Genomic DNA, 11,354 nt, shown 5'->3' on the forward strand with positions numbered 1-11,354 from the left:
CATCAACGTTATCTCTTGATTGGTCAACGCCATCATGACTCCATCGTCAGTATGGGTTCAGCAATGTACTCTACGTGCCCAGGAAGTTTGAAGTGTTTACCTTCATCCTACGGGGAGTTATTGGCGAAAAACTGACTTTTCTCAAAAAGCGTAAAATTTTACACCTGGAGTATATGTGGGCTACAAATTTTTTCTTTGATGTTGGTGAATAAAGGTCCACATGGATGTCTTCATGCTTATGTTCTTCATTAGTTTGCATCGTGTTTAGACGGAATGCACGTTCATTCTGGTCTGTAAGCAACGCCAAAGAACAACTTGCAAAAGTGGGCCAAAATTGAAAAACATGTTACAAATTATGTAATATTTACATATTTGACATATTGGCCAATATTATATGTTCAGTCAGCTGTCTTTCATTACAGAGTGTATTCTAAATTAGTTTAAGGTTGTATAACATTGTACAACTCAATCAATCAAACGTTTGTTTAATCAATGTATTTTCCCATCGAACTGACTCAAACGCCCAAACTGGTACACCTGGTACTATTTAATATTTCCCTTATGTTTGATACATTTTCTTATCACATCCATGGTATGAAAACAATGTTAAGGAGTTGCTTCAATGAAATATAATTGCTTTAAGCTGAAAACGATATGTTTAATGGTGTTTTTTAGAGTTGTTACATTTATCACGCATGCCGTTACAATTAATCCGATATGCGCAGCAAATGTAACACTGGAACAGCGTCCACGTTCGGTTTAATAACTCCCGAACTGTTTAATCAATTTAAAAACTTGAAGTGGCTTATGGTAGCAGACATGTGTAGGTCCGTTGCCTGAAAATATTACATGTGTAGATAAACGGATCTCTGAGTAAAAAAATGAAACGTGCAAAGTGTTACAACCTTGGCGGCTCTCCCCTACCAGTAGGGGCGCTGTTGTATTTGTATTTGGGCAAGTGCAGGCTATGCCCGTTATTTAGACCGAGGGGTGTTTTTTGTGCAAAACTGATTATTGGAAAGGATTCAGAATAAAAAAAACCCTATCACATAATTATGCTAATTATGAAAATTGCCCAACATATGCAAGTTAGCATCCAAGTTTCTAAATGCTGGGGAGCCATACTCGACCTTTCTAGCATAAAACAAAACTTTTAACTCAAAATGTCCGGGTTCACAATGGGTTCTACGGGCTGGCAAGTATAAGAGAATTATCTGTCCAATCTTCAGCCGAGTGAGGTCACTTAAGGACAAAGCAGCAAGTTGAGGTGTGGGTTTCACCCTTATCTCTGGAGCTGATGGAAAAACGCTTTTACGCAGGCACAGCCGTGCGCACACACATGTGGACACACACACACACACACACACACACACACACACACACACACACACACACACACACACACACACACACACACACACACACACACACACACACACACACACACACACACACACTTGTGCAAGGACGCACTGTGAATGGCCAGTAGCCACTTTGAGTGGCAGTCAAGGCAAACGCAAACGCTCGGCACGGCAACTCGCTCGCTTTAGCTCGCTTGTCTCAAGTTTGCTTGAGACGGCGGGCCTCAGTCACGTTCAGGAACTACACTTTATCGGCCAAAAAACATGATTCTGACAAGTCCCAGAAAAGATGCGCTGTGATTGGCCAGTAGTCACTTTGAGTGGCAATGTGCTGTGCCTCGATCCACCATATTGGAAACAAAAATGGCAGCCGCCATACGGTACACATGATCTGGGACTCTTTTGCTGAGCCCTAGCCCTATAACCTCACAAAAACTATGCCTAACACTAACCCTAACCTCAGTAAAACTATATTATGCCTAAACCTAACCTAACTTAAACCTGTAAAACAAGCGCCCCCTCAGTGACCATCGACTCACGTCACAGGCTCAGCAAAAAAAAACTCTCCCCACATGCCCCAGAGCGGTGGAGACATCTACCTTTCTATGTCTATGGTGTACAAGCCCAAATTAACAGAATGCTGTTATTATACTGTATGAATTCATACGTTAATATTAGTAGTAGTGATTCTGTTTTCTTTCAAACAGGATTGGTGCTGGTCATGAGATATTTAAAATTACATTAAAGGACATCTGTCTGCGCACGCATGCACACACTCTCTTTACTTCTTGTTAGAGTCCCCCAGATTTAGACAATAAATAACACAAGCATGATTGTCAAGACCTTCATGTGTATAACTTTCTGTCATCAAAGGAATTAGTAATTACATAACGTGATTTATTCAAGAACTAGACTCGACCTATTTTTTTTTTTTATATTGAATAATATCTGTATCGTAATCAGGGGGGCAGTCAGACAGATATTTTGTGAAGCCACAAGGAAATCGGGATTTCCTGAAAGTTCATATAATGGCCTGTTGTGGTGCTGTCATTGGGCCCAAAAAAAACCCATAGCTCCATAGAAGTCCATGTATTTGGGCCCAACTTCACCTAGACTGTATTACCTTAATAAACATGGTCATGAATACTTTCTGCTTCCAGTCACTAGTTTAAAGTCACATTTCTAATGTCATAATATTCTTTTTGGAAAATGATGGTCCCATTTATAAAAACAATTACCATAAAGTCGCGCATGTTCTGAGGGGCGTGGCTACCGTTACAGTCTATGATCGGGATTCCCCACCCACTCAAGTCAAAATAAAAACCAACTAAGAAGAAGGGGGGAAGTCCCGCCTCGTTGTCTGGGCCAGCCAATGGCCAGCTGGGCCCAAACGGATCTAGAAAGATGGCGACTTTCAATTCAAGGACTGACAGGCTTCATTTTACGTTCATGTTAGACCCGGGGAACGCTTTGTCCATATTTTTTACAGTCTATGATCGTAATGAATCTCTTCATATGAAAGAAAACACCAGACTTACTGACTCACATACTTTGAGCCATTTAGTCTGATTATCTATGATATTGCATTAAAAAATGTGTCAGAAAGAATTAGATTCAGAGCCACCGCGGCCAGCTGTGGTCTGGATGTCACAGATGCCCATGTGACCGCCAGGTGACCGTCTCTCTTGGAATCACACGCACGCACGCACACACACACACACACACACACAGTCTGTCTATTGGCTCTGTACAGGGATTAATACACACACTTGCAGATAGATATACACAAAGCTTAACAGCTGTTCCTATTTGCTATCTCCTCAAGGTGAACTGATGTATTTATTCCTCTATCTAGCAAACTCATAGCCTCTCATAGCAGAGTTTGGGAGTTCAAACCTCAGACTGAGGGGGACATTCTAATCTACCAGGACGTATGTCCACTTCTAAAGATCTTGCAGAATATAATAATACAATAATTATTGTTGAATCTGAAAATGATGTCATATGGAGGACATTCTTATTCATCCCATTATTCTAGCATGGTTTTATAATTCCTATAAGAAACTTTTCAATCATATAGGCTACACGTGGATAGTAAGCACAAAATGTGGTAACATAATGGTCAATATTATTCATTCACAGAGTAGGAGTAACCTACTTCTGCCCTATAAGTCACCGTGATCACGTGTTGTGAGTTGTGACCATAGACTGTAAAAAGAATATGGATAAAGCATTCCCCGGGTCTGATATGGACGTAAAATGAAGCCAGTCAGTCCTTGAATTGTAAATCGCCATCTTTCTAGATCTGCTTGGGCCCAGCTGGCCATTGGCTGGCCCAGACAACGAGGCGGGACTTCCCCCCTTCTTCTCCGTTGGTTTTTATTTTGACTCGAGCAGGGGGTGGCTCCCAATAATAGACTGTAACGGTAGCCACGCCCCTCAGAACATACGCGACTTTATGGTAATTTTTTTAATAAATGGGACCATACTTTTCCAAAAAGAATACCGTATTATGACATGAGAAATGAGACTTTAAACTAGTGACTGGAAGCAGAAAGTATTCATGACCATGTTTATTGTTTATTAAGGTAATACAGTCTAGGTGAAGTTGGGCCCAAATACATGGACCTCTATGGAGATATGGGTTTTTTTGGGCCCAATGACAGCGCCACAACAGGCCATTATATGAACTTTCAGGAAGTTCCAATTTCCTTAGTGGCTTCACAAAATATCTGTCTGACTGCCCCCCTGGTTGTGACCCACTGGGTCACGAATTATGTCACCCGATGAAGGCCAACTGTGGCCAAAATGTTATACCATGAGATTTTTGCTTTTTTTATGTAAACGAAACTCACAGCCAGGAGCAATTATGTTTATTCTTCTGAACTGTCACCATGTGAATTTATATAAATAAATGAATGGCAGCTCTGCCTGAGTTCAGCTTATTTAGCCACAAGCCAAACACTACATGACAAAATACAAGATGCATGCATGCGAAACACAATGCTCACCTCTGCAAGCACACACATTGCATTGCATGCTGGCTCAGTGCATGTTAATGCACTCACACATACATTCATACAGCTGCACGTTGATGACATGTTAATGCTTATATACACATGCAAACACACACATCCCATGCAAACTGCATTTCCATTTCTGGTCATGTAAACCCACGCCAGATCCCAACTGTGACACTGCGCCTGCCCACAGGCGCTATGCTATGTATGCAATAAACTTGTGTTGCATAACATGACTATAAAACACACACACACACACACACACACACACACACACACACACACACAAGTCGGTGTGTCCACAGACAGTACTCATAGAGCAGGCTGAGTCAACCTGCATCCATCCTGCATTATTATTCCAGGGTGTTCCAAACAATTCCTCTATATGTTTTTCCATCTTCCATTTTTATATGTTCAAATAAATAACAACCCAAAGTAAACCATAATCACATTGACACTTTGGACAGTAGGCTACCACACTTAACTTCAAACTGTGGTTGCCTGTTGGCAGGAGCAGAGAGAGCATTCTGTCTACAGCTTTCACTCTCGGATCATGTTGAACAAAATGGCTTCAAGACTTGTTCATTACGTTACGTTCTAGGATAGGATCACAGCTGTCAACTGAGACGTGTGATGAGAGGAAAAGAGCAGAAGGAGGAGAATCTGGAAGAGAGTATGTTTACTGAATTAATTGTTTCGTTAATCAAAGAGCGGCTGAAGGGATTGAGGGGACAGCTGGCCAAATAACCAAGCCAGATTTACCTTCAAAGATGAAGGAGAAACTAGGCAACACCTGCACAGCAGATTTACCTTCAAAGATGAAGGAAAAACAAGGCATCATCTGCCACAGCTAGGTCTGAGCACAAGCAGTGAATCGGCGAGCAAGTGGATAAGCACACTGATTAATAAAACAATCACTTAAAGAGTATCTTGATTAATTGAACAACCATTCCGGTACAGTGATACAGTAAATAGCTTGTATCAATTTACTGCAGGCATCTAGACTGACACATTTACATGAGATCACTCGTCACTCGGATGATAGTCAACCTCTCTGGGACGAGAGTCTTATGAAAACTTAACATAAGGCTTTGCTTTCTCTTATCAGTTTTCTATCTTGTTTTGAACTATTAATGTGTTTTAGTATAATAATACTTAGTAGTAGTATGTTACATACAGGCATATGTTACAATGAAAGTCTATTCAGATACAGCTGGGTAAACAATAGCTTCATTTTTTTAACTGTGCTACACATAACAGTAATTTCCTCGATAGATGGTTACCCTTTAGATGTAGACTACTGATTATACTGCAGAGACACTGGCTCCGTAGATAGCGCTATACTGCATGGAGCGGAGAAGTGCAGGGTTTGAAGGGATCACCAAAGACAACATGACGCTTGATACTTCAAGCTTTGCTAATCATATCCTCTAATGGAGATATGTATGTAATACAGAGAGCCGTTCTAGCATACAACTTTGGCTGCAGTGTTGCTTTGTCAACCATGCAGTATGTTATATTATGAGAATGCTTTATTAACTGAGAGTAGCTAAAAGAAAATCTTTGAAAAGAATAATAGTAATAATCACAGGATTCATGTTACTTGGAGATAAGACACATGGAGATAGACACTGCTTTCAGTGAACTGTGTGCATCTGTGCATTAGTAAATGAGAGTCTACTTGTGCCGGTATTGGTGTTACATGTAAAGCAATTGCTTGAGCTGTTGGTAATGGATATGTAATTTCACCGTGTCATAATTAATGCAGGCGTTGCCAGAGCAAGCAGGAGACTGCAATTAAGCTCAACCAAACATGACAAGTATGTCTTCAGAGGCATAAACACACAATTACAAACAAATTCACGAACGATACACACTTTTACATGACAAGGAGGAACATGCACAACTTCCACTGTGAACTTAAGGACTCCAACGGACCCCCAGAGCTATGTTAATTATATGTTTCTTAAGTAATCAAACTTGAAGACCCAATCCCGTTTGTCTTCTAAAAACGTTTTAGGTGAGGAAGCAAGTTGCAAACAAAGATATATACAAACATAAATATTCAAATGAAACCACACTACAAACCAAATAAGTTTTACTGTTTATTTCAACAATAACTGTCGTATTTGATAATACGCTGACTGGTGTACATATGCTGCCATTGTGCTGTAGACTCTGCAAGATGTCACCTGGTAGCCCTCATAGTCAGGAAAGCTGAGCCATGATCATTCATAGCCATCCATTCTAGAAAGATCTGTCCCTAGTGCTTCTTCACGCACGCAAGCACGCACGCACGCACGCACGCACACACACACACACACACACACACACACACACACACACACACACACACACACACACACACACACACACACACCAACCATACCTTTGCGCCGTTAACTTAAATCTGAGACTATTAGGACTCTAAGAATTTATTTTTATTTTTGCAGGATGTTTAATAAACTCATCTGGCAGTATGCAAATATGCTACACAGGATATCATGGTACAGTACTTGCAGGGGTGCAACTAACTCTCCGGTGATCTTAATCTGAATAGTTTTCAGATTTAGTTCAAAGATTATGTCAATTATTTGCTACTGATGGTAATCTGCCAATGGATTACAACAAGTGGTCACCTTGCCAGCGGATCTTTCCTGTTTTTGGAGTAGCCTACCGGTGATTCGAAAATGCCTTTCTGTCTGTGTTTATGTGTAATTCCATCCAGGAACACACTTCCCACTTAAATTGCATATTAACTGAAGTAAGTACAAACTGAATAATTATTGTTAGAGCTTAATATTGTTTACCTTCAATGTTGCATGTCTGACAGCTGGAAGACAATGGGAGTTTCCAAAAGCATCTTAAAACTCCACAGGTGTTCACACTGACAGACTGATTAGCCCATTCCAAAGCTTCCTGATTTATACTTGGCTGTTTGACTCCGTCACATGGACTGAGTGTAAATCAAGCATATGAGATGACTTAGCATATTTTACAGCCTCAAACCTACAAATTATCTGCCTGCAGCTTCTTGCTTGAGCAAATATACAATAAGTGCTCTTAAGTGCAGGATTGTATTTCTACAAACTTTAACTGACTTCTTTAACACTGTTGGACATGTGAAATGATCAAATCCTTAACTGGTCAGAGGTCAAAAACACGGAAAGGACTTTCAGTTAAATGTTTATAGGCCTGGCTGTTACAGTACAACACTTTGAAGGCACAGTCAGATTTTGATCTTGTTATGTTAAGTGTGTTTGAGATGTTGAAGTCAGTTAATAGAAAAATATGTAGGGCCTATATGTTTTGTAATAAGACATTATTGGAATGTAGCCATATGAACTATGTAATCTAATGGGTTTATGTAACTAATTGGGTCACTTCTATCCATTTTAACCGATTTTTTAACCGACTCTGATTCAAATAATAATCCATTACTTCAATGTGCTATTGGGGGGGGGGGGGGGTCAAAATTGAGTCTAACTAAATGCGATTGAGGGAAACACATCTTCCCACATCTTCACAGAGACCTACAGCAACTCCACAGCTGAATTTAAATGAGTGCAAAACAAGCTAATGGCAATCCTTCATGACACAGGCACAGATCCCATGTGTTTATTTCATTCCACACAGGAAGCTATTGGAAATGTTTTTATTTTCTCCTCCTGATCAGATCTGTACCTCTCCAGAAGCTCAAAATCAGGTGTTGGTGCCTGCATGTAACAAGACTGTGAGTGACACTCGACAAAGATGGGATGAAAATACAGTGCTTTGATGTCTCTCGATTTCTAGATGCAATAAATAATGTCCTTTTGTGTTTGAGACAGATATGAAGCATTTATAATGATGACATAATAAGTGTTCTGTCAATCCTGCTTAACATGCGAGATTGGAGTCGGTTGCACTATTCCAGTATATGTACTGTACTGTATGTATTCAGTTTTCATTATTCTGACTACAACTCAACAACCAAAAATGACTGACTCACTAGAATACTGAATGTTAGATGGTAACAGGAAGGTAGCTAAGGAATACCGATCTTTCAATCTGATAGTCACAAGTCTCACCAGACTGGGGTGAATTTGGCGAACCAATCAAACTGCTAATAAATTCCGATTTAATGGTTTAAATAGTCATAGTTAGGCTATATGTGTATAAGTGACTTGCTATGTAGGGATTGTTAGCTGAAGGATGATAGTGACATTTTAGAAAGCTAATGAATTAAAGGCTTCTCTGCTTTTTATTGCTGACTAGTCTACATTTCAGACTAAATTATTTGTTAACATTTTCATTCTCCATACTATGCTGCATCATCATGAGTGACTTATAATCCCCAGGACTATTCCTTATACTATTGGCGCTCTGTGCGTTCGTTATTGCCTTATTTATTATTGTTTATTGCTATAATCAGTGTCCATGCTTAGCCTACAGTATATTGCCGACCTTGATTTCACTGCCCCTGAGTTTGTGGCTTTGCTTTGCATAAAAATGTCTGTTATAATTCCAGTTATTGTCAACTGCGTTATACCAACGACTCGCAAACAGGCGGGTTGTCAGAGTCTTGGCTGTGCATGGAGCTCAGGCCCGTGTCCGAGTCCTCGTCATTTGTGTTGCAGGTCTTTGACAGACCTCTGGCCTGCTCCACCCAGCAGCCGCCGTTCCTCTCCACAGAAACGGACTCGGCCTCAGCAGCAGCCACCATGCCGGAGGCTCCCTTCACCTCGGCAGGTAGTAATGTACTGTTCACCTGTTCTATCTCCATCGTTTCAACTTTCGCCAATAAATCCAACAGTTCTGTTTCCTTGGTCTCCCAGAGTGCCAGACTCAGGTCCAAGTCCCCCCTCATCGCCTCTAGATCTGTGTTCAGCCGCAGGCCGATGTACAAACTAGTGTCCAGCTGAGTCCTGATCCTCTGCTCGTCCAGTGTCTGCTCGTTCTCCGACGGAGCCTCCACCACGTCTGGCGCGGCGCTGTGACCGTGAGGCGGAGGGCCGGCGGCCACGGACTCGGCCAGGCTGTCCGTGTCCTTCCCCACGGACAGGTCCTCGCGCCGCCGCTTCATCCACCGCTGGTTGAGCTCCTCCTGGATCTCGCCGGTGATGCTGTCCACGAGCGCCTCGCGCTCCGACAGCTCCTCCTGCAGCCGCACCACCTCCTCGCAGCGCTGCGCGTACTCCTCGAACTGTGCGAGGGACTCGCCCGTGGCGCCCTGGTGCTCCGCCTTGCGCTTACAGTCCGAAGAAGAGGCTTGAGCGTCCGCTGCGGAGGAGGAGGAGGAGTCCACCATGTACGTGTCCTGCACGTAGTTGACGCCGTGTCTCTTGATCCGGTCAAAGTGCACCTTGGCCTCGCAGCGCTCAATCTCCCTGTCGAGCTCCTTGATGCGCTGGACCTGCTGGCGGATGGTGTGGTCCTGGGAGATCACCAGGTGCACCAGCGTCTCCATCTTCTCCACGGAGAACTTGTCCCTGGAGACGACGGCCTCCTCCCTCTTCCTGTTCATCTTGTCCAGTTTCCTGAGGGGAGGCCTGTCACAGTTATTACGTGATCGACGTCTAATCGCAATGATTTTGATATAAATCACAATTATTCTTTTCTGAATCGTGTTGAAAAATGTTCATAGATTAAAAAACAGCTGCAATTTGGTAGATCAGTTATTTAAGGCTTAAATAGCCTTAAAACATTTTAAGCTATTTTTGGATAAATACCTTAAATATACAAGAAAAGTATAGATAGGCCTAGCCTACTGAATATGCCTATTATGCTAAGCCTACTTACTTTTTAAAGTGTAATAATAATGAATAGGCTAGTTTCTTTGTATATTTCAGGTATTTATCAACATAACATAACGTTACAATGTTCAATGCCACAAAACACAATTAAATCGTTAATCGCAATTATGTGTGCGACAATGAATTGTCAACTTTAATCGTGACAGCACTGAATAGGCTATTGAAGGATATTCCGGGTTATAAATCCTCTTAAGCAAAAAAATATTGAACTGTCATTTAGGCTACTGTGATTTGTTTTCTACAAACTGACGATAACAAAGTATTCAATCAAATCAATCAGACAATACCTGAAGGCCTTCCTGACGACGCGCTTCTGCTTCTCCTGCGTGAGGTTGCTGACCCCCGCGGCGGCGGCGGCGGCGGCACTGGCGCTCCAGCAGGCTCTTGCGCTCCCCTTGAGCACACCTCCTCCCGGGACGCCGCCGCCCGGCGCGGGGCAGCTCACTACGCCGCTGTCCTTGCTCTGGACCACCCGCGCCTCGGCGCTCCGCGGCCCGTTGTTCGGCAGCGACGCGTCGGTCTTCACGAGGACGAAGCGCACGTTCTCCTGCTCGTCGCCCCACGCGCCCCACAGGCGCAGGATCTTGGTCTTGTTGGGCAGCGTCCTCTCGAAGCCCCGCCACTTCTCCACGACGCAGTAGGACTGCGGCGAGCCGGACAGCATCGCCGCCGAGGCGCCCTGCTGCAGGTTCTGGTCCTCCAGCAGGACTTTGACCACGTCGGCGCAGGTGGTCCGCTTGGACAGGCCGGAGACGAGCTTCTCCTCCCGGCAGACCCATACCGAGATCTTCCCCTCCTCCAACTCCATCCTTCCTCCTCCCCGACTGAAGGCTATTTTAGTCAAATAATCCTCTCGTCTTGTAGATTGATTGCAGCCGTGGGCACATAAGGAAAAGTGTGAATGGATCACTCCACACACGGCTTTAAAAGCCCAAACAGAAACTTATTTTGTCCGCGTAACGTAGCGGTAGCGCAGTCTAGCCTAGTCCGGATTGGCGTTAGTATGGGATGTCAAATATATCGGTACAAAAAAAATCATTTATCCATCCAGCGTTATTCCCAGCGGTAGTAGTAGGTGTCTAAACAGACCAACTATTCTTTCCGGGACCTCAATCATCATGGCTCTTTCTCTCGTTGATTTCCTTTTCGCCCTGAAGAGGAGAGAGAAGGCGCGACCT

The 11,354-nt window shown here is 43.0% G+C and overlaps 1 protein-coding gene across 2 annotated transcripts; it reads right to left on the bottom strand.

The window, feature by feature from the left end:
- Positions 1–7,798: 7,798 nt before the first annotated feature.
- rassf10a (Ras association domain family member 10a) lies at positions 7,799–11,354 on the bottom strand. 2 transcript variants are annotated; one of them, XM_083762537.1, is made up of 2 exons: positions 10,464–11,354; positions 7,799–9,900 (listed from the first exon to the last, which is right to left on the bottom strand). In XM_083762537.1, exons 1-2 carry the CDS (start codon positions 10,982–10,984, stop codon positions 8,907–8,909), a joined length of 1,515 nt encoding a protein of 504 aa, XP_083618663.1. In that variant the 5' UTR covers positions 10,985–11,354; the 3' UTR covers positions 7,799–8,906. The 2 variants fall into 2 exon arrangements, with proteins under 2 accessions (XP_083618663.1, XP_083618662.1); XM_083762536.1 differs by having other exon boundaries at positions 7,799–9,912.

Source organism: Protomyctophum parallelum (genome assembly GCF_964188405.1).
Source record: "Protomyctophum parallelum genome assembly, chromosome: 4".
Lineage (NCBI taxonomy): Eukaryota > Metazoa > Chordata > Actinopteri > Myctophiformes > Myctophidae > Protomyctophum > Protomyctophum parallelum.